At 39.6% G+C, this 24,598-nt stretch overlaps 1 protein-coding gene across 1 annotated transcript in view; it reads left to right on the top strand.

Moving 5' to 3' along the window:
* The window catches only part of LOC146635354 (uncharacterized), a 28,208-nt gene extending 4,288 nt beyond the window's left edge, over positions 1 to 23,920 (top strand). Inside the window, exons 5-15 of the mRNA XM_085350095.1 lie at positions 19,797 to 19,881; positions 19,996 to 20,125; positions 20,287 to 20,530; positions 20,834 to 20,990; positions 21,115 to 21,202; positions 21,312 to 21,374; positions 21,530 to 21,729; positions 21,839 to 21,970; positions 22,064 to 22,251; positions 22,412 to 22,494; positions 23,794 to 23,920. Of these exons, the coding sequence (XP_085206221.1) occupies positions 19,797 to 19,881; positions 19,996 to 20,125; positions 20,287 to 20,530; positions 20,834 to 20,990; positions 21,115 to 21,202; positions 21,312 to 21,374; positions 21,530 to 21,729; positions 21,839 to 21,970; positions 22,064 to 22,251; positions 22,412 to 22,494; positions 23,794 to 23,920 (1,497 nt within the window). The remainder of the gene's footprint in view (positions 1 to 19,796; positions 19,882 to 19,995; positions 20,126 to 20,286; positions 20,531 to 20,833; positions 20,991 to 21,114; positions 21,203 to 21,311; positions 21,375 to 21,529; positions 21,730 to 21,838; positions 21,971 to 22,063; positions 22,252 to 22,411; positions 22,495 to 23,793) is intronic.
* The last annotated feature ends 678 nt before the right edge of the window (positions 23,921 to 24,598 follow it).

Genomic DNA, 24,598 nt, shown 5'->3' with positions numbered 1-24,598 from the left:
TAGACTGCAATCCGGTTGTTCAGTGATGACGCGACGAATCCTACTTCCGGGTCTAAAGTAGTCTGCGTTTAATATGGCATTTGTGTTGTTAACATGTTTAATGTTATGTATTTTCTTCTATTTGATCTCAAAAAGCTCCTAAAACAGTCAGCGATCACTGTTGACCTCCCTCGGCTTTTATTACCGCTAATCATTTATTTAAGCTCAGTTTTTAAAACCTTAGGATGTAACTACAGCCCAGCCCATGCAGCAGTATATGAATGACTAACCTCGTATTGTGGATGGATTATCTCAGTTGTTCTCCTGGCTGAAGTTTGGTCCGTTTACAGCATCCTGCCATGCAATTACATTTGTTCCTGACCACCGAGAACACTCACGGTAACTTTTATCAAGTGGAAAAAAAGTTAGCTTGTTTATATTATGCTAACATAGCTGTGTCGCTAGCGGTCACGTAGCACATCATTATATACCAGCTAGCCAAACTTCAGTAACCCTACAAACGTCACTGCTGTTTAGCTTTCTGTCTTCATTTATGTTGGAAGTGATAACAGAGCTGTACGTTTTAATTTGTTTCCAAAACCCCGCAGTCAGGACATGCTATATTGTATTTAGATAGAAGCTAGCGAGCTAACTCCCTGCTAACTTCTAACTCCGTTAAATGTCATAAATTCCGTTTTCATGGATGCCTGGATGTTAAACTCAATTGTTACACCTGGTAGAGCAGAGCGCTGATCATTTTATTAAAGATGAAAGACTTTAGACAGTTTTTCAACTCACAGTAATGCCATAGTGATCGTTTGATATATGGACCTGCAGCGGAGTTTAGACCCAGACACGGCTAGTGACGTCAGACTGAACAACCGGATAATCCTGTGTCTCTCTGTGCTGCGTGTGTAAATAGATGCACCTGTTTTGGCGGGAAAAAGTGCACAGGCTCTCTGATTGGTGGATTCAAATTCAGCAGCTCCATGGCTGACTGAGCTAGAAACTTACTTCTCTCTCCCTGTGTGAGTGAGTGTGTGTGTGTGTGTGTGTGTGTGTGTGTGACAGAGAGAGAGAGAGAGAGAGAGAGAGAAGGCCTTTTAATGGGATGATCTCATTCTAAGATTCAAATTCAATATATTTAGACTGGTTGACTGAATTGGATCTTGTGTGTGTGTCTCTCTGTGCATGTGTGTTTCCTTATGTGTACATATTTCTGATTGTGTGGCTGTTATATATTTTTTTTGCTGATTTTTTTCATTTAACAAGTATATTTGAGGGACCCTCAGCATGTTCAGCATTTTTTCAGCTGTCCATTTTGCTTTTCCAATTTTTCTGTTTAACTTATTACTATTGTGCTAAATCATACTATTTCTGCTATTTTATAAGATTTGTGCTTAATATACTATTTCTGCTTTTAATAGGATTTGTGCTTAATATAGTATTTCTGCTTTTTATAGGATTTGTGCTTAATATACTATTTCTGCTTTTTATAGGATTTGTGCTTAATATAGTATTTCTGCTAAATGTAGTATTTATGCTTAATCATACTATTTCTATATATTTCTGCCAGGCAGCCAATCCTCTGTGCGGACTCAGACACATATCACATATCAGGGCCTGCACGGCTTCCCAGCCAGCCAATCATGTCTGAGGTCTTCCGTTTCCTCTCTCGTCATATCTCAGCGACGGTTGTACAAAGAGCAATGAAAATCGCAGTCAAAGTACACCAAAGTCCGCTGATTCACCCAGTACAAGAATTATGCCTCTAGTCCACCTAGTTTTTGAGTTACACAACGTTTTGTAACTCCAAAAAACGGCATATTTCGCCTCTCACCGGGATCTAATTCTGACTGCTCATCACCCTGTTTTTCAAAACGGCTCCTCTCTTTCCCAGTGGCGCAGTTGGTAATGACACGGGTCTGCAAGCCAAAGATCGTGGGTTCGATTCCACCTTGGTCAACATGTTTTTTTCCCTACAAATTAATACACTGTCACAGACCAGTAATTCATATTCATCATTTATTACAATTCTGCAAACTTTTATGATTTTACCAGCTTTTCTAATATGGACCTCACATTCTTAACACTCCATGGCACAAATACTCTTCCCTTTAGGCTCTGTGTATGTGTGTGTGTGTATCAATATTTCTCCCATTTTAAAGTATTACTCCTCCATAATTGTATTTCTGTTAAATCAAAGTACTTTTACTACATCTTAGTACTTCTGCTCAATCATAGTATTTCTGCTAAATCATTGTTATTATGCTATATTGTAGTATTTCTGCTCAATCATACTATTTCTACTATATTATATTTTTCTTTCTAAATATACCATTTCTGCTATATAATTGTATTTCTGCTATGTTATAATATTTGTGCTAAACCAGAGTATTTGTGCTTTATCATAGTATTTCTGCCAAATTATAATATTTGTGCTAAAACATAGTCTTAATTTAAAATTACAATATTCATAGTTCATCACAGTGTCTCTGGTAAATCACAGTATTTCTGCTATGTTGTACTATTTTTCTAAATCATAGTGTTTCTGTAATGCTTAAGTATTTTTGTCTAAATATATTCTTTCTGTTATCTTATACTATTTATCCTAAATTCTTGTATTTTTGAGAAGTTATGTTTCTGGTAAGTTACAATATTTCTGCTAAGTTCTGCTATGCTATTGTATTTCTGCCAAGTATTATGTTTCCTCTAAGATATTGCAGTTCTGCTAAGTTATTCCATTTTAGCAAAGTTCCTTTGCTTCTGCAAAGTTTTTACAATTTCTGCAACTTTTCAGCTTTTTCAGCTACTTTTTGCATACAGCTTCAGCTTTAAAGCATCCACACTGCATTTTCGCAGGAAATGCAAATTTTTCTAGTGATCAGTAGTTTTCTGATGAGGCAGCAGCTCTCCAGAGCAGAAACAATGTTCTTATGTTTATCCTCCTTCTCCCTGAGGCTCTTCCACTCCAAGCTGGGTCCTTTTTATTCCTGTCTGTCTGTAAATAGTTAGATTTCATATATTTATGTTATTTATGTCCTTTTGTTACTGAATTTATATATTTTATCAAATAAACATTTATAATGACAAATGTCTTTGTTCTACTACACAGCAAATATTGGCACCCGACTTGACAAAAGTAGAATTTATTTCATATTACACTAATAACAAAACATACTAATACAGTGGGATGCATAAGTTTGGGCAACATTGTGAAAAGTAATTATTTTCCTGTACAAATCGTTGGTTGTCACAATAAAAATTGTCAGTTAAATACATCATATAGGAGACACACAGTGATATTTGAGAAGTGAAATGCAGTTCACTGGATTTACAGAAAGTGTGCAATAACTGTTTAAACCAAATCAAGCAGGTGCATAAATTGGCAACACAAAAAAAGAGAAATAATATAAATATGTAGTGTATATCAATGTGTGTGTCTCCTATATGATATATGTAAGTGACATTTTTTACTGTAACAGCAATTCATACAGGAAAATAATGACTATTAATAAGGTTGCCCAAACTTTTGCACCACACTGTATACAGGAACATAGTGAAAACAAGTTGCAGAGTAAAAAGAGGTTAGTTTATTTTGGCGTAGAGCTCCATTTATTAAGAAAAATTTAAAAAGACAGGAACACTCTTTAGAGGTTTGTGGGTGGCTCTTAAAAGAGCCGTTGTGGGGAAGTCACTCAGACTTCAAACAGGCTACTCCTTTGGTTGCCAAGACACGGCTCCCTCTGCCGAGAAGTGAGCCATGAACTTCTCCCTCACCAGGACAGCCTCTGAACGCGATGGTCCTGAAGGAGTCCCCAGTGGCAAGGAACCTGGACAAAATTGTTTAAAATGAGTATTATGTGTACTGCAGTTACAAAATACATTATTGAAATTCCAAAATTCCAAATTACAAAACATAAATCTTACATAAAACATTTTGTAATTATAAGGATAATTACATGATATATTTTAGATATAATCCAAAACAGTCTGCGGTGATTATATACAAATATTCAACTATCCCAGAATTAAACCAGGTCTAAATAAAAAAAAGGAGTGAGTATCACTACAAAGATTAACCCACATTGGTCCTAATACCAGTTTGATATCAGCAAACACCGAGAGCATACCTATGACACCACAGCCATGCTATCATTCAAACACTGATAACAGCATAAATCGAATTAAATCGGGACTTGATGAGACCGTCTGAGTATCACTAGGAATATTATCGGTAAACACCGACAGCATTCACTGTTAGCATAGCACATCCATGATAGCAGTGTATAAATGGATGGTTTAGCATATTAGCACAGGTATCAATAAAGGACTACCGTATTAAATACTTTTACTAACCTCAGGCAGACGGACAGGCGCTCTGCAGGTGGGATTGAGCGCCTGTAGTTGGTGTCTAGGCGGGCGATGCTGGGACCGACGAGGGAAAGCAGGTTCTCAAACTGGCCGACGGTGATAGCGCTGGAATCGGCCGTCATCCAGGCGCAGCTCCTGGAGCAAATGGTGAAACTCACCAAACTGCTCACGCCTCTGGAGGACCTGATGGACCCAGGTACGGCGAGGACGTCTTTTACGCTGCTGCTCTGCTCTCCACAGTAAATAGAGAAGGGAGACTCTCTCTTCAAGCGCTAGCTCGAAAGCTGCCATCTTGCAAAGATACCGGTCTGGCACAACTTCCTCCCACATTCCTCCCACATTTCCGGTTCACGCGCGTCAAAATATGATATTTTGACGCGCGATGGATTTTTCTTGGACACGCGTTGAGACGCGAATGTACACGTGTCAATTTAGGGGCGTTTTATTCGCGTCCATCGCGTTCGGTGTGAACACACCGTAAGGAACTGGTTGTGGACTTCGGGAGGTCCAGAGAAGGTCCCCTGCCGGTTCAGATAGAGGGGGAGGAGGTGGAGGTGGTCAACAAGTACAAGTACCTCGGGCTGTGGGTGGATAACAAACTGGACTGGTCATGCAACACAGAGCACCTGTATAAAAACACCCAAAGCCGACTGTACTTCCTCAGGAGGCTGAGGTCTTTTAACATCTGCAGGAAGCTCCTGAGGATGTTTTACCAGTCAGTGGTTGCTGGAGTACTTTTCTATGCTGTGGTGTGCTGGGGGAGCAGCACAGCAAAGAAGGACTCATCCAGGCTGGAGAAACTGATCAGGAAGGCTAGCTCTGTGGTCGGCATGAAGCTGGACACTCTGGTGACAGTGGCAGAGAAAAGGACACTAAAAAAACTGCTGGACAATGCTGGGCATCCTCTGCACACGGCCATAAACAACCAGAGGAGTCTGTTCAGTGACAGGTTGCTTCTCCCAAAGACAAGAACCAACAGACTTAAAAACTCCTTTGTCCCACACGCCATCAGACTGTTTAACGCCTCTCTGGAGGGGAGAGGGAGGGGAAACAGGAGGACAAAGGAGGGGGGAACAACTAAGCTGTAGCGCCTCTTCACTTCACTGTGCAATACCTTTGTGCAATACTCTTGTTAATAGTCAACGGTGCAATAGACCTCAATACTTTAAATGTGCAATTCACTTGTATTTTTATTTTTATTCCTATTTATTCTATTTATCCCCTTCGTATATTTTATTTATATATCTCTGTATTTATATATGTGTGTGTGTGTGTGTGTATATATATATATAATATTCTGCTCACGCTCTGTAACTTCTTTTTTTTTTTTTTTTTTTTTTCTTATCTTATCTTATCTCTCTCTTATCTGGTCTACAGCCAATCAGGATGCAGAACACAATGTGCTGAAAAAAAAAAAAGAAGAAGAAAAAGAAAAAACTACGGAGCCCTGCAAGGGACATGGGAGAACAAAAATGAAGATGAACTTTTGCGAGATTTCGCAAAAGTAACTCGGGATCTCGCAAACGTTTTGCGAGATCTCGCAAAATAGGCTGCATCCTTCAGAGGCTGCCAGCTTGAAGCTGACGACCCAGGCGACGAAGGCTGGCCCAATTCAAAGGCTGCTCCAAATGTGTCCTTTGTGGGCCAGCCTTTTCAGGCGAGAATCTAGCTGTGTACACTTCAAATATCTGCTTGTTTTATCAAGACATCATATATTTGCAAAGGTGCTCCAACGTTTTTGGAGATGTCTGTTACCCACCAGTTTGAAGTTTTGCGAGATCTCGCAAAAGTTCATCTTCATTTCTTTTCTCCCATGTCCCCTGCGGGGCTCAGTAAAAAACAAAGCATGCAAAATTTCATGCGAAACAGCAAGGCAGCGAAAGGTGAAACGTGTTATAGTGAGGGACCACTGTATTGAAAAATTAATTACAGTATAATTTGTTTCTCCTTTCCTGTAAAATACCTACAATTTAGGCCCTATTTAAAATTATTTATGCAGTACTTGAATGTAGTTAAATAAGAGTTATCCTCTTATTCGAGTGTACCTATTTTGCCTGGTGATTTTGTGTCATTATACACATTAGACAAAGAAATTTAGAACCAAATTTTACATTTCATACTGGTGTTTACTATATTATACTATGTGTCTGTATCAAGTATCAGTGTCTCCTTTGTCTCCTTCTTCTTGGCTTGGTAACATGTAACAACTGAACATGTTGGCATTTTACAATTATCCCCTCTTTCTGTCAGCATTATAGATTCAGCTGTGTTGTAAAGTTAATAGGCTAAATAGGATAAGTGATGTGTCCTAAAGTATCCTTCAGATCAATGACTAGATGCTGAAAAAAAAAAAGAGCTCACCTCTTGGGTCGCAGTTGCCTTTGTCTTCATCCACAAGTACACGGTTAATTTTTAAAACAGCTCCCCCAAGTTTCTTTAAATAAAATACCCCCATCCACATAAAACTAAAAAGAAAAACCCATCTCAAGCGTTGTCAAGACCCAAACAAACATATAACCCTAATCTGACTGAAAATCAGAATCAGAATCAGAATACTTTATTGATCCCTAGGGGAAATTATTTTTTGTTACAGTGCTCCATTATAAACTAACATTAACAAGACATACACTACACTAACTAAGAATAGCACAATATATACACACACACACACACACACACACACACACACACACATATATATATATATATATATATATATATATATATATATATATATATATATATATATATGTACATAAAAGTCACTTATCAATAAATAGCTGAAAAAGAAACATGTGTACACAGCAAATCCAGCATGTCCAAATTAACACTGTCGGATTTGATTTCAACACTATTAAAGTGTCTATATGGGTCCACACCAGAGAGTGTTAATTTAACTCTTTTTGGAGAGTTGGTACATTAACTCTGATTTAGTGTTAAACACCAAATCTGTCTGGAGTTGATAATTTAACACTTAGTGTTAAGAGTTTATATATTAACTCTCAAAGAGTATTTTAGTTTAACTACTTAAGAGTTATCTTCTAATTCATTCTAAAAAGCGGGAATTTTACTGTTCTGAACTTCTAGAAATTTCTTTTGGAAATAAACATTTACTAAAAAGATGCAATGGTTTTTGAAAAACATTTATTCTGAACTGTGCACCACAATTTCAAAACATTTTCTGAAAGATGTAACAGTATACATGTTCTCACTTTCATTAGAATTTTGTTTATCAAAAGGTCTGACATGGTAAATGCAAATAACAGCATTCTCATCTCTTATTTCTTCAATACAATATGCATGTCCTTCATTCATCCCTTTGTGGAACTTCAACGCACTTCTGCTCTCCCCCATATTCCATCTTCACAAGCATATCCTGTGTGGAGATTGAATAAAAATTAGTTGACACTAATTAATGGCACAAATAATCCAGTAAACAATTGCAGCACAGTAAAAAAAAAAAAAAAAAAGGAATCCTCTTTGAGCCATTACTTGTGTAAAGTATTTTCCCAAAAGACAAAGACACAGGCAACAGGTAATACTGAACTAAATGTAAAACCTCAACCTTTTTAATTTTTACCTAAACCGTGTGCACAAAACTCTGGAGGGATCTAAATGCTAACGTAGAATCCAGTCAGGACGTCTGCTACTGCTGTTTGCTCGTTTTTTGTTTTTTTTTATGGGCGATCGTTTTCAGGCTTCAAGTAGCACCATTATACCAACATTTCACATTCTAGACATTGTTTTAGGTGTATTTGACCAAAAGTTTGACTGAAAATTCACATGCAAGCTTTTTTCAAGGCTGTGGTATTTGCCGCAAACAATACCTTTCAGCTAGCTAAAACAGAATATTATGCTATCACCGAGCAACATGGCTAATGCCTTTCACACAGCTTCGTCTCAACTCCAAAGCAGAGGCGGAGCCAGACATTTGAAACACCCGGGGCTTAGCCCTAAAGGGTAGTATGCATGTGGGATTTTTTTTTTTTTTTTTTTTGAGGGGGGGGTGTAGAAATGACTGAAAGATTAATAGGCTCTGTTTTGAGTTTTGTTCAAAAAAGAATGACTTCATATAGGGAAAAATATATATCACATGTGCAGGACACCTTAAACTAGTTTTTTAATTAAGCAGCAAGGCAGAACAAAATCGGGGCTGTATCAAGACACAGGGACTAAACCCCAATTCAACCAGACCCAGAACTGATCCGGAATTAAAACAGGACTACAAGAGTTCAAAATCAGGACTACTGAGGACTTAACCAAGACAGAACCAGAATCAGAACTAGATGATAGTAGCACTAAAAATCATCATAGACCTGCACTACACTTATTTTTTTAATTCTACCAAAGTCCACTATTTAGATTGAGAAAAGTTTATATAATTATTTAGCCTTGTTGTGCAAACAAGCCTGCATAACTTAATAAATATAGAATTTGAAAAATAGCAAACCTAAAAAGAAACACTAGGTACGAGATACATGAGTACCTATGATACAGTGATACTTTTGGTAAACAACCATTTGAGTAACATGTGTGTCTCACCTGCTCTTGTTCATCTCTGTTCTGTCCTCATTCTCCATCTCCCTCTCTGTTCCTCTCTCTCCCTCTTTGTGCTGACAATCATCAAATATACAGTTGAAACCACATATTTATGTACTCTTCAGATCAAAACACAAACACTTTTTTAATTGTAAGATCAAATCAGACTAAATGTTTATTTTTTTAGATTGATAAATATAAAAAACATATTTGTTAACTTTAAGAGTAAAGAGAGAAACTGTCTGTATTTCTTAATTGCAAATGGCACCAAATTGTATTCAAAACTGAGCCACACTTATGGAGCTCCACAGTTCTTTTCCTGGTGTTTTGGTTGACATCTCTTGATTTTCCCATGTCAAAGAAACAGGCTCTGTGTTTTGCCTTATATGCATCCACAGCTGTGCCACCAATTTACTCACATGGACTCTACTAACCTATCAGAAGCTTCTTCAGCTCAGAATGGAATCCTCTGGAGTTTTCTTATTAATTAACAATAAACGTAGTGTATATGTACTCCTAAATTTAATGAAAGTGATAAAAAATAGAAGCTCTGTCTCTCTTTATTCTGACATTTAACAAATTCAAAATATATTTCAATATTTATCTAAAACAAAAGTTTACTCTAAATTGATCTTGTACAGTAAAAATGTTTTATGTTTTCTCCCTAAAGTGTATGTAAATATCTGGTTACAAATGTGAATATCCTGCTGTGTACTGAAATCCCTCTTGTTTTGCATAGAAATATACTGAACAACATACAAAGCATAATATATAAAATAACATTTACCTGAGTTTTTTCTTTGAAAGAAGCCTCTAATGTCCATTCTTATATTTCAGTGCATTACTGAAACCGATTTAGTCGGGGAGGGTAAGAACTGAAAATATGAAATAAACACACGTAAGCTAAGACTCTCTAAAAAAAATAGCATTTGTTCGGCTTTTCATTTCGCCATTTGTTGATTCACTTGAAGAGCAAGTAACGTAATATTGGTCAAGTGATCAGTTTGATATCAATCTTTCGTGATGCACCATCATATTTACATTATTTGTACGGTATGAATGATTTTCTTTGGTACCTGTTCAAACTTAAGCTCTCCTTAGTATGGTTGGCTGGCTCCGTCTCTCCAACAGCGCACTCACTGCTGGCAGCAGCTGCCCCGCCCCCTCGCTCAGTCGCTTAGTGCCTGAGCTCGGATCATACCAATATCAGGGGGGATTCACGCACAGTCGTAAATTCCCACAGTGTGCACTATGTGCTTCGAATATTGTGTGTACTTTTTGTTTTATACAGTTGTCAGCCAGACATCTAACTATGAAAAAATTACACTCCAAAAGACCCCGGGCTTCTGACAAAACAACCCGGGCTTAAGCCCAGTAAGCCACCCCCACGCTCCGCCCCTGCTCCAAAGAGCCACAGAAGTAAAAGCTCATGATAATAATTGAAACAATCTTTGAAAAAATGACTGTGAATTTACTCTATTGCTGTCATAGCCCCTGTAGGAGTTCAGAGTTAAGAGGTCAAGAGTTAATGTTTCCATTGTAACACCTCCAGATTTGACAGAGAAACACTCATTTTTAACACTCGATTTTAACTACTATCATTTTACACCTCAGAGTTACATTAAAATAATGTGACTCTACTTAGAGTAAAATCAACTCTACTTTTGCAAGAAGACTATTAACACCAAAACATTTAACACTTTTGAATTTGCTGTGTAGCTGTAGCAGTAAACAGTGTGTTAAGTGGATGCGTTGTACTGGGAGATGGCCACAGGCAGGAATGATTTCCTGTGTCGTTCAGTGGTTCTTTTCAGTAATCTCAGTCTCTCACTGAACGAGCTCCTGTGACTGACCAACATGTCATGGAGTGGGTGGGAGGTGTTATCCAACATTGTCTTTATCTTGGACAACATCCTCCTCTCCGACACCACCTTGAGGGAGTCCAGCTCCATCCCCACAACATTACTGGCCTTACAGATCAGTTTATTAAGTCTGTTGGCATCTGCGACTCTCAGCCTGCTCCCCCAGCATGCAACAGCATAGAGGATCGCACTGGCCACAACAGACTTGTAGAAAATCCTGAGCATTTTCTGGCAGATGTTGAAGGACCTCAAAAAATAGAGACGACTCTGGCCCTTCCTGTAAAGTGCTGTGGTGTTTTTAGCCCAGTCCAGTTTATTGTCAATGTGTACTCCAAGGTATTTATAGTCCTCCACAATGTCAACACTGACCCCCTGGATTGAAACAGGGGTCAAGTGTTTCCTGGTCTTCCTGAAGTCCACGATCAGTTCCTTGGTCTTTGCCACGTTGAGCTGCAGATGATTCTGCTCACACCACGTGACAAAGGAGTCGACCACAGCCCGGTACTCTGTCTCATCATCCCTGCTGATGCATCCAACCACCGCAGAGTCATCAGAAAACTTCTGAAGACGGCAGGTCTCTGTGCAGGGACTGAAGTCTGTGGTGTAGAGGGTGAAGAGGAAGGGGGAGAGGACAGTCCACTGTGGTGCCACTATGCTGTTGATTACCTTGTCAGACACACACTGTGGGAGACGTACATATTGTGGTCTTCCTGTCAGGTAATCAACAATCCAGGACACCAGAGAAGCATCCACCTGCATCGCTGTTAACTTATCACTTATCACACACACACACACACACACACACACACACACACACACACACACACACACACACACACACTCTTTGTTTGTATGTAGACGTCCGTCGTATGTTATGACCCTATGCATATTCATGTAACCACAATAAAAGGAGTGCTATGGGGAACCTGGCTGGGAGTCTGACGGAGGTCAAGTGGTGGAACGACACTTGGCTCCAGGCAGGTCTCCCTCATGCATGAGTAACAAGAAGAACTTTGCCTACTTCGTGTCTTGCTTGCTGTGTAATTATATTGTCTTCAACGTTCCAGCGAATAGGTTCAAGCTACAAACCTATCATTAATTGGTCCTTTGAGAGCCGGAGCCCTGGAGTCGACATTCACCAAGGGGAGAAGAGACACGCTGAAAGACTGACGTCAGCCAGGAAGTTCCTGTAGTAAAGTCCCGAGACGTGAGAGTTTGTCATCAGGCCAGTGGATGAGCTGTCTGTTTTCTCTCCTTGATGAATGGCGATCGGCGGGATCCGAGGCTATACTACACGCTAAGCAACACCGAGTAAGTTTAGAGTCCAACTCTATAACTGTACGTCTTCGCCGCTCAGTGGGGCGTTGTCCGTGGCCGCTTAGTGGGGATAAATTCGCAGTCTTAGTGGGGCGATGTACAAAGCCGCTCAGTGGGGTTTTTTTGTACAGAAGCATTAAGTCGCAGAGTTGCGCAGTTCGAACTTTTTTGGTTCGCCGTCTTAGTGGGGAGAAATGTAGACCGCTTTGTGGGGTCCGCCGCTTTGTGGGGTATTGAGAAGTTCCGCGGGGTCCAGATTGTGCTGGACAATAGCCCTTTTTTGTGTTGTTGTTGTTGTTGTGTGAGTGTGTAAGGAGCAGAACACGTGGTCTGTGACGTCAGCAGCTGTTGTTGTTATCATGAAATCCTAAGCAACCAAGAGTGTGTCAGAGGGTGACAGACGTTTATGCTGGACTTTGCTCCTGGCAGCACAAAGTATTTAAATAAAAATAAAAGAGAGCGACGGCTCCATGGCTGCGCGGGTTTCACGCGGACCTGAGCCGTGCGGTTAATCGCAGGCTTATAAATGGAAGAGATTCAAATGTTAGAAGTTTTCAGAAAACACATCAGCCTTGAAGAGCGTGTGGAGAAGGCCAGCCCACATCAGCAGCACTTAAGATATGCTCTGGTGAATGGCTTTCCCCCACCCCTTGCTGACACAAAATGTTTATTCTTTAGCTTGTTCGACAACAGCCTGTGCTCCAGACCATAGATTTAATTGAGGTGGATAGTTGTTAAAAGTAATCTGCATTAAGCTTAGGGTTGCTCAAATTCAGTACAATGACATATGAGATGAAGTAAAATAGGCAAATATTTAAACTAATGAAGTGCATAGAGGCACTTGACCTGTGTGAAAGACTGTCGTCTTAATATGAGCCATTGTTGAGATATAGAGCACACCTGTGAAAACAACTGTTACGGATTCAAATATTGGGGATGGATACAAGAGGAAAAGCCAAAAGAAAAACACTGGTCCGGCCGGGTTAAGTCAAACAATGATTTTAATGGTCACACGCGTAGGAGATGGACACTGTACGCAGACAGCCTCAGATCTCAAAATGGTGGAGCATTGATCAAACTCTTATAGCCTCTAGTGGCCCCCACCTAATTATAAAAGCCTAAACATTCACATTCTTTCTCTCACACAGCGCCTAAGCTACGGCCTTGGCTCCCTGTTTATCTGCTCCTGCTGAGATGGGGCAGAAAACTGCAGTATGTTCTGTTCTCTTCTAATCAGACAAATAAGGCGATGACTTTCTGCGAACAGTATTTCTTATAACTCAGCAGTATAATGCATCATAAAACAATATCATTCATTCACAATAAATCAGCAGTCTAATGCAATGCAAATCAGTTTAACAAATGCAATAGTTTTCACCTTCTTCTAATTCAGGAGAATAATGCAAACCAAAACTACATAATAATTCACAATCTTTAATTAGGGGTCTAACATGGCATACAATAATATTATAATCCCACACTCCCCCTGTTGAGCTCTTTAGAATAAAGAGCTCACCTACACCCTGCAATCCAGTGTGGCCGGGTTCATTTCTTCTTACCGCTCAGGTCCTTTGTCCCCCTGTTGGGTGAACCATATGTGAGATGGCCTCTGTGTTTGCGCAGTTCAGATGCAAGAAAAACTATTATTACAACAGTAGTAGGTACAGATGACACTCCCCAGTTCTGCCACAGCTTTATTTTGGTGCTACCTTATACCCTCCAGACGTATTCAGACTAGAACCCCTGTCCGAGGAGCTTTTAGCCTCTATTTTATTGCTGCAGCTACCAGTGTCGTCCAGTTGGGTGATCATCTGCTCGTCTTTCTTCAACCTCAGGGGTTAGACAACCCTTCAGTCGTTGCACAGATCAGGGGATTATTCTGCCCCGATTTCAAACAACGATCTGTGTATCCTCCGGTCCTGTGTATCCTCCAGAAAAAGGAACAGGAACGTGTCCCCCTTTTGACCAAGAGCCTCTCGAACCTCGCTGGTCAGGTGTTCCTGGATTTCCGCCAACCCCTTCATGGTTATTGCTGTGTTTATGGGATCCATCCTTTTGAGGTGACTAATCGGAGCCCAAGCGCCATGACACTTGAACCCAGTTGGTGTCTCGGCAGTCACTGTGTCTGTCTCTGCTGCGAAGGATCCTCGTATATCTGTGACCTCGTCTGGTGTCTGTTCCTTTCTCTGTAAGAGACAGAAAACCAAAACACCTCTCTGCCTAGCCCTAATAATCTAATGTTGTTATCTACTGATCTTCTGGCGATTCAGAATTGGTTTAGAATATTCAGAATGTCCCAGGGACTTATTCTAATCATATCCTATGTGTGTGTAAGCGTGTTTGCATTTAGCCCTCTGCACTCAAAGTCAATACCTGCAATATATCAGTCCGGACCATCACGCCGAACGAAGCTTATGACCTTCAAAAGACCAAATGCCAACTCATTATAAGCACATTTGCAAGGCGTGTCTGAAAATTATTAAAACCACTCATTTTAACAAAAGACATCAAAAACAAATTAGCCATTTTTAATTCTAACATTTGCCCCCCGTTTTCATGTGTTTGCTTCCGCCTACTGTCCCACGGTTTCCTCTCCAGTGTGGTACTCAGCTTCTCATGAACACAGGCATTTTATCATCTAAACGCTATTCAGTTCATTTCAATGATTAACGCTTAAACATGGAAATAATGATTTATGCTTCTCACTGATTCTATAAAAAAGTCCGGAAACCTCTATTAGCTTAAGCTTTACCATACCTACGTCATTAAAACACAAATGAAGTCATAAAAATGTTCATATAATCCTTGTTTGATGTTAAAACTCAACTTCCCCCCTTTTTTGACACATTCCCATGTGTCAAATCAACAGAGCTAGAAAATTAAAAGAAAAGGTTAGTGACCTCGTATCTTAGAAAGTATGAGACTTTCTCCTATCCAGTGTCGTTGCTCCAGTCCTGTCATCCTGTGTTAGGGAATGAAATCATTTTAATTGTCATGTTAGATCTGTTCAACTCCTGGCTCTGCCCAGAGCCTGCGTCCGCAGAATTGCCAAGAAACAAAACCTGTAATAATATGAACTTCACTTCAATATGAACCTGTTGACTATTTCTGAGACAGCAAAGGAAGATTCTCTCCTCCTCGAGGACAGGCACTGACTCCCACTTATCTCCTGGAGCCAACTGTCCCTTATGGAGACACAACAATGCAGCCACAAGGTTTTGCAGATTGTTAAGTTGATCTGTGTGTAATGCTCGGAATCAGGTATGTAATATTAAATGAATGTTGTTTAATCAACTGCCACTACTTAAAACTTAGCAAAAGATATAACTGAATAAAAGAGCACAAAGAAAAGCATGATATCAGTGTTATGTAAGCGCGTGCGGCCTTCTATGCTCGAAGTCACTCCAGTCCATAGATCAGCCAAACATCGCGTTGACTGTAGCTTTTAACCCTTATTAACTTCAGCACAACTCTATAATGAGCAACAAACTGCAATATGTATAAAAATGATCATGGTTACACCTGCAATGAAAGATTATATGATTATTCTAACACCTGTAAATAGAAGATTAACCTGAGGTTATAACAATCACTGTAAAACAAATGTTAATGTAATGTCAATAGCTTAAAAAAATGTTTAATGCAATGCTTGTTATATGATTCTTATGTAATAATAATGCTGATGCTAAAATAACAGTAAAACACCCCCTTTTATCCCGTTTATAACCTTCACACATAAACGTTTATCCATGCCTCTTTTAATTTCACTTCCCCCTGTTTTCCACTCAATGACCACAGCAGGGGAATCTATGTTTTGATTCAGCCATGAATGCAGCTCACCTGATTAATCACTGAGCCCCACCGTCACTGGCGTCTGACAGGGTGGCGCTGCATACTCTTCCTTTAATGTCACTATTTTCAATCTGTTAATTAGAGTGCTTAAACATGAAGTAGACTACGTCCACAACAAGTCAATACAGCTGTAAATGTGGCCAATTATCAATCTATTACCAATCAATAATGAAAAATAGCTTTTATTTTATGCATGCTTTTAGTCAACCACTCACCCAGAGGGTTACCAATCCCAGAAAATTTCTTCTCCTCATTTAATGAGTCCGTCCTCCTTCCATGCCCTGGTAACTGGTTCATCCAGAGCTGTATCATCTTGAAACATATATGCAACAAGCCAAACCACACCTTGTTCACACCAACACTTTTCCGCCCTGAAGATGTCCAACGCCATCTTAGTCTGGACCAGGGTTTTAATAGTTTTGCAATTTTCATTAGTTTTATTTTTATTTAGTTTCGACTTCAGATTTTCAATTTCCTGTCAGTTGTAATTAGTTTTTACCAATTGTTTGCTAGTTTAGTTTAGTTTCTATTTTTTCTCCTGAAAATCCTTAGTTTCAGTTTAGTTTTGATTAGTTTCAGTTATAGCTTTAGTTGTGTTTGCAATAACTAAGTGTAATGAAATCCCCGTTCCATCATATCAGTCATGCTCTTCTGCTTATCCTTGGGTATTGAGACTATTAACTCTTGCAGCACCAGGATGGTCGTAATTTTGGTTCAAGTGAATTGATAAACTTTTTGAAGGCAATTGACTCACACAGTTATGTAGATGTCCCCATCCTGTTGTCTCGGGATGCATCACGCTGTCTTGCCTGGGGTTAGCTTCTGTTTTCTGGGGAAGAGGGTTGAGTGTGCTCCCTTACCTTCTCAAGGTAAGCTAGGTTAGCCTTCTGGTGTGAGCTTTTCAAGTGCACTTTAAGATTTGTGGGAGTTTTTTCCCTTTAGAAATGTCCCTTTATCCAAAACACAGTCATATTCAAAGTAATCCCAAATTGGACTCTGGCGCTTTCTCCCGACTTTTCCTGACCTGAGTCTGCGCGTGGACGGAGCAGCAACCAGTGTCGCCAACTCCTCAATAAGGAAAATCGCTATTGGTTGTCCTAAAAGTCGCTAGAAGTCGCTAAATGACGTCATCGCCTAATTTGCATAATTGGTCATGCTAATCTCATTGTAACCTAAGTTGTTGGAGAGAGAAATAACATCGTGGAAGAGACATAAAGTGAGTAAAAAACGTCCTAAATGCATTTAGAGTCTATTTAGAACTATAAATTAAATTTCTTTTAGCAATTATTGTTTTTTTGTTTTTTTGACACAATTCCAACCCTGCTCCTTTACCTGGGCTTGGACCGGCAAAAGTGACCCGAAATAGGCACTCTTGTGGAGTTACTTTGTGTGTGTGTTTATAACTAGTTTTAAACCTTGTGATCCACAAAACAGCATAAGAGTAAAACAGTAAAACAAGAACTGACTGCGTTACAGCATCCGCTGCTTGTTGAGAGTAAAAGTGATACACGCTTTCACGTCTTTTTTTTAGCTAAGGGGTCTGAAAACTCGCTAAATATAGCGACAAAGTTGCTAAGTTGGCAACACTGGCAGCAACACAGATGACACGACTAACGTACTGCCACCTGCTGGCATAATGAGACAGCAAGAAAAAATCTGGAAACTAAACTTCATCTTCACCCTTGACTATCGTATGACACACACACATCAATGAAAACGAAACACATTTTGCTATAAATTCAGTTAATTTTAGTTAGTTTTGTGAACACTCATTACAGTTTTAGTTAGTTTTCCTTTTTTGTTTTTATTTTTATTTCTGTTAACGAAAATGTTTTTTCACTTCTAGTTTTCGTTATTTCGTTAGTTTTTGTTAACGATAATAACCTTGGTCTGGACTGTCAATGGTGACTTTAATGCTGACTGTTCCGACAATCCATTTTATAACATTTCCTGGTCAGATTAGCCAATCTCTGTACACTGGAATAAACATAATCAACATGGTCAATATTTTTCCTGCGTGTTATTTCACCATCTTATCAATTCCAATGCTCCATCCTTATGTGGTTTGCGACATTATGTTTATCCACTCTGTCTCTAAATGTTTGAAGAATTTTTCAAGTTTGGGGTCAAATTTTGAGAATTTGACCATAAGTGAAAGTTATGGTGTTATCACCCCCTTCGGGGCTTACCTTTCCCAGTTTTGATGATATTCCTCCCTATTCTTTGCAAGTACCCCCTTTTGGTGGCGAGAAACTGTTGGTGTGGTCAAGTGGGTGCTGTAAAAACAAAAGCTCAGGACAGATCAGTCACCAGTCATGTACTCACACACAAAATTAGCATATATCGAATTTCATATTGATCCTCTGAGTGTAATGGTACGTTTTAATTTGAATTTCTCAAAGCTAAACACAATATTTTTCTTTATTTTGCTCTTGTTCTTGTGCAGCACCACCCCTCAGCACATGCCCCTGTCGGTTATATCTGTACTTTTCTGAATTATTGACTATTTCAATGAAGGGACCTAAAAGACGGGGACCAGTGTTTATTATTACATATCTCCATTTTGAGTGTGACAAGTCTATCATTCCCCTGTTATTCACAGACCTCAATAGAGGGTTTTTTGGCTTTTTTTTTTTTCCTCTATAAAAGTTAATTGACTCTTTACAGTGGCCTGCTATGGTTAATAATAACACGTTCAGTCATGAGTGAAATCAAACCTTTTCTTCACTTTAGCATTTAACATTCCCAACAATATAATGTGATACATTAATTAAAACAGAGCTACTAAAACACAATTTTCTTAATGCAAACATCAGTAACTCAAAATTAGCAACCAAAGGGTTAAGTCTGCATTTCACACTCATGTGAAGCTACAGCCTCCCCCTTTAGTCTCTGTCATCCTTCTGTTCCTGCAAAAACAAAACGAAGCAAGACAAAACATCCACCCTTCTTTTACAGGCTGGGTGAATTGTTTGTGGACATTTACTAATCCTAAAGTCGGTACCGTTTTTGTCTCAGTATCAAGTCAGTTAAAACTTTTAGTCGTCAGTCCATCACAGTCCAGTCACATGCATACATCCACACACATTCATACCAGATATTGCTGATAATGGAGTCTCACGCGCAACCTATTCGAGCCTCCATCACCAGCAAGATGACGTCATCATTTTAAAGGAAAACAGTTCCTTGTATTTTTTTTGGACTGGATTGACTCGCTGCAATCCTTTTAGGCTCAGGACTTCTCATGTGATCAATGTCCCATCTTTCTCCCAAGCCCATTATAATCATGGAGAAAAATACTTTGCGACTGTTTTCAGTAAGAATATTTTATAGCGCTTTAAAGTTCAATCTCTCAGGCCTGAGAGATTCACATTCTTTCTCTCACACAGCACCTAAGCTACGGCCTCCTGCTGAGATGGGGCAGAAAACTCCAGTATATTCTGTTCTCTTCTAATCAGACAAATAAGGCGATGACTTTCTGCGAACAGTATTTCTTATAACTCAGCAGTATAATGCATCATAAAACAATATCATTCATTCACAATAAATCAGCAGTCTAATGCAATGCAAATCAGTTTAACAAATGCAATAGTTATCACCTTCTTCTAATTCAGGAGAATAATGCAAAATATTTCTAACATTTTGAGTTATTTTCCAGTGTTAGAAAATCAGCACTGCTCAGTGTTAGCCATTGTTAATCTTCAAAACTGACTAGGTTACTTTTAAACATATAACACTGTCAAAGTGTTAATTTAACACTCAATAGTGTTGTATTTAACACTCAGAGGTGTGCACCCATATAGACACTCTCCAGTGTTAATTTAACACTGGAGATTTTGCTGTGTAACATGAGTTTTGTGCGGTTCTGCTTAGGACTTGGAAGTTTACATCAGTGGTATCAAGGTGACTACAGTGTACAAGAATACAATACAAGATATCAGTGGATGCAGACACTTAGGTTGGTGAATCTCAGGCTCATTACTTTGACTCTGGGATGTTACAGGGAGTGCTGTGCCTTTCTGCTTGCTCTTGTTGGTTTTTAAACTAAAGTAAACCGTCCATCACTTCTCAGGTATTGCATATGAACCTGACACTGTGGTGAGCGCTGATCCAGAAACCTGCTCCAAACTCACCTGCTCTGAAACTGCAGTCCTTGAAACCATTGGCTGTGGTCCACTGGAGCGTTGTCAAGGAAACAACACGTGAATATAACCCCATTTATATTTAAAAGAAAGATCTGATGCATTAAGGGATTTTTTTTAATGTAATTTAATTAATTTTTTTTATTTTGTGTATTTGGTCTCTTCCTCATCAGCGGCTTATGAGGTTAGTGGTTGATTGTTTTCTTCTTTGCTTCCATCAGCTGTGTAGTGGACACCACCTGTACTGTGACTGGCCCAACTGTCATCAACGTCCACGGCCAACTCAACTTCATCAAGGATCGGTGTGCTTACTCTCTGGTTTCTATTCCGTCAATCCCAAACCTGTACCTCGTGGCAAATTTCAGAGACGGCCGTCGTGAAGATGTGAGCTTTTTGGACAGCGTGATACTGCGTCTAGATGGGCCAGGTGTTCATATTCACCTGGAACAAGGCGGGAGAGTTTGGGTAAGCTGCGTCAGGCAAGCTAAGGGTACATCTTTAACCATATTGCCATGTACATTGTTGCAGCCATTCCTCGATTCTCAATGGTGCTCATGGCAATTAATTAATGGTCATAACAATTCGGTCGATTGTTGGTCAGTGGTGCAAGTTTAGGTTATGCAAAGAAACTGCTGTGTTTCCTCGCATCGTTCTTCTCAGGGCTGTTAGAAGCAGTTCTTTCAGAGCTGTTGCTGTGAAATCAGCCTGTTTGTGTGTTTGACATGTTTCACTCAGTGTTTCCTCCACTTTATCTCTGCTGTGATGCAGCTGGACAACTTCATGTTGACCCTTGAAAGTTTGCCTCAGCTGGTTCATGGTGTGCAGCTCTCTAAGGACCAAACTGGAGTCACTGCCAACCTGTTGCTCTCCAACCTCAACATTTCTGTCTTCTTTGACGGCTACACCGCACAGATCCTCTTAGAAGGTACAGAAGATAAAGTTTAATTCATGTAACGTAAACTGTAAACTGTGCTGTTATTTATTCTTCTGTGTTTGTCCAGTTTGAATATTGATGCTGATCTGACTCATTCTGTCCTGATCCTGTGCAGGACCTGCTGGTTCATCTGTGGAGGGTCTGTGTGGAAACTCCAGCAGGTCTCTGAGTGACCTGAGGCTCTCTGAGTACAGCTCCACCAGGTAAGACCTCATCACAAGCTCAGAGTCCCTCTGACTGCTGCTGCTGCTGATGTTGCAGATATTCTGTTTGTATGAATGAGCCTGAACTTTGTTGTTTGTTGCCCCCTAGCTGTGAGATGCAGTACAGTGAGCCTGCTGACACCACGATCGACTGCACCAGTGTGACTGAACAGTGAGCAGACTGATCCACAAGGCAGGAAACATCTGTGTTGTACCTTGATCTCTGTGGTACATCACATGTAACTGCAGCACAGATAGAAGATAAACACATCTGATTACAGATTATCATTTTATTATCTTCAACTTCTTCTTCTGTCTGTGGTACAGCTGTAATCTCCTGAAGGAGGCGCCCTTCTCCTCCTGTAACAGTGACATTGACCCAGAGCCCTACATAACCGCCTGCACCAACACTTTGTGTAAATATCCTGCAGTGGACGGACTCAACTGTCAGTTCCTGAAGGCCTACGCCAGAGCCTGCAGTCTACACAACCACGCTCAGGATGGCTGGACATCAAAGACCGGCTGCTGTAAGACCTTAATAAGACATTAATAAGCTCTCCTTTGTTAAAGACCTGAACTGTGGATTTTTAGAGCTCCCACGTTTTCAGGATAATACATCAGTGTGTTCCTCTGTAGCCTCTGAGGCCTTCTGTCAGGACAGGACCTGCAGCGATCACGAGTTCTGTGGTGAGAAGACGGTCGGTGGTGACACCCGCTGCTTCTGTCGGGCCATTTTTGCCTCCAAGTACCAAGAAATCAACTCTTTGGGTACGACAGTTGTGACATCACCATGACAACAGGGCTGAATAATGGAGGAAAGCTTCTAATTGTGATTTTTCTGACTGATATTGTGACGTTCAGGTGATGCAACGGTCTGCATGCAGGACTCTGCTTCAGTCACTCTGGTCGGTTGTCTCCTGGAGGACAAACACATCAATTACTCTGCTTTACAGCTCAACTACCCGACCTGCAGGGGTCAGGTGGACGAGCTCACCCACATGGTGACCTTCAGCTTCAACAGCAGCAACAGATGTGGGACGGTGGTCACGGTGGGTTTCATCTCCTGCTGTTTAAGCTTTGATCTCTGTGAATTCTAAAATTTTTGGTCATCTGAAGTTTATACCAGTCAGTCAACATCTTAAAGAGTATCAGATGTTAAAGATGAAACAATGAAGAACTTGCTTAGTATCTGATTATGTGACCCTGCAGACCAACAACAGCTACGTCATCTATAAGAACACCATCAGGAGCCAGAATTACTCTTCTGACGTCATCACTCGCAACCAGTGTTGGTCAAGTTACTTGAAAAAAGTAATCAGTAACTAATTACTGATTACTCCCCCAAAAAACTAATCCCGTTACTTTACTGATTACTTATTTTCAAAAGTAATTAATTACTTAGTTACTTAGTTACTTTTTAAAAACACGATTTACAACCTGAAGAGGTGATAAAGCTTTCAGCCCAATTCTACTTTTTCTGCATAATCCATCATACAAAATGTAATCAAATGGAAAAGTCTCTTTTTTTTAACTTGTTTTATCAGTTTTAATCTTTTAACTTTATGCATCAAGCAAAAATTTAATTATATGCAACATTCTCTGACTTGAATAAATTAGTTTAACATTTAAACCTATTTTCTACACATTCTAGCACATAAAATAAAATATTTTTTGTGTTTACACTCACTCTTTCAAATAGATGCAAGTAAAACACAGCAGAAAATAAATAAAGTCAAAGACTAGCGGTCCTGTTGCTCTATTTTCACCTGTAAAGCAGGACTGGGGGTAGGCGGAGGTTTACCCTGGTGCAGGTGAGCCGCAGCGGTCAGTTGAAGAATCCGCGAGTTTCTCTGTGAGTTTCCCATTACGTCGTTGCGCACTCGGTGCTTGCTTGGAAGTTTAGGGGGTTTTTTCGCTGTAAAAAGTTTTCTTCCCACGCACAACGGACACTAATGTTTTTGTCACTTTTTATGGAATCAAACACAAAATAAGGTCAGTACTTCCAAGCTTTAAACGCTGCACGCTCATACTCTCTCCCACAATCGATATATGATCCATTGTTGATCTGCACACAGCTGTTGTCACTAGCGGCGCACTCGCTTACGTCACTGTCGTGAGACATTCTCGCAAAAAAATCACGGTTTTAGTAACGCAGTAACGCAGCGTTCCTACAGGAAAGTAACGGTAATCTAATTACCAATTTTGCAATAGTAATCCCTTACTTTACTCGTTACTTGAAAAAAGTAATCAGATTACAGTAACGCGTTATAAGTAGCGCGTTACTGCCCATCTCTGGTGACCATAGCAAACAGGAAACTAATGTTGTAGGAGATGAGGCAAGCACTGAATTATTTTAAATCTTGTTAGGCAGAATTTAGAAGTTGACCACACATGTACACAATACTATGCACCCCAGATTATTTCAGAGCATTAAAAACAAAACAAAAACTAAGCTTTATGCAAAAAGACTACAAGAATTTCAGAATTTTTTGGGATGAGTTTTTGGGTTCACTTTCTCACAAGAAGAACGCCGGTGATATTTGATCCAGGAGTTTAAATCTGTACCATGACCGCTTTCGTGCATTTTTCAGGATGTCAGTGGGGCAGTTTGAGGTTTGGTTAGCAGAGTTGGGAAGACATCTGTGGAGGCAGAGAAGTAATTTTAGGGAACTGACTGAGAGGGAACAGGAGCAGCTTCTAGCTGTGTATCTGAGGTAAAATAAAGGCCTTAATACTTGCAGATGATTTTGAGCTTCTAGAAATAAATTGAACACATCATTTTTGAAGTGAGAAATGTATTTGGTGACTCAAAGTCCTCCTAGAAGCAAGTCCTTCCACTCAGTTTCTTAAAAGCCTCCTGACACTTTAAACATTAGAAAAATTTATTTCAGTTGGCTGTTTAATGTTTTTGCCAAGTACTCTTTAAAATACCAGAATAGAGAGGATGGAGGATTTAAGTTTATTAGATTGATCAGTATTGCTGAACTATGAAATATTTCGAGTGCAGTGTGTTTTTTGCATACAGGCATAACAGAATAGCTTTAGTGTTTTGTTTTTTAAACTTGAGAATGAACTTATACAAAATGCAGCAAGATATTCAAAAAACATTTTTAATGATTAAAAAATACACTATATCGGATTCATATCGGTATCGGACATATAAAGTGGTATCGTGCCATCTCTAGTATATACAGAATGTGGCAACTGAAGTATACACAGAGGGAAATTCAGGGAAGTGCAGACAGCCATGTAGAACGAGACCCAGCTGAACTAAATTATCAACAATGGCACAAAGAAAGCACAAGCACACCAACTCAAAATAAACCAAAAATGTCATAATTATCTGTCAAGTTTATTTCTAAAGTACATTTAAAAACTACAGCTGATGATTAAAGT

The sequence above is a fragment of the Diplotaxodon limnothrissa genome, linkage group LG3 (genome assembly GCF_057381915.1).
Source record: "Diplotaxodon limnothrissa isolate DT_005_m linkage group LG3, D_limnothrissa_male_GT1.1, whole genome shotgun sequence".
Classification (NCBI taxonomy): Eukaryota; Metazoa; Chordata; class Actinopteri; order Cichliformes; family Cichlidae; genus Diplotaxodon; species Diplotaxodon limnothrissa.
Note: the sequence above shows the minus strand (reverse complement) of the source record. Positions and strands in the feature narration are given on the sequence as shown.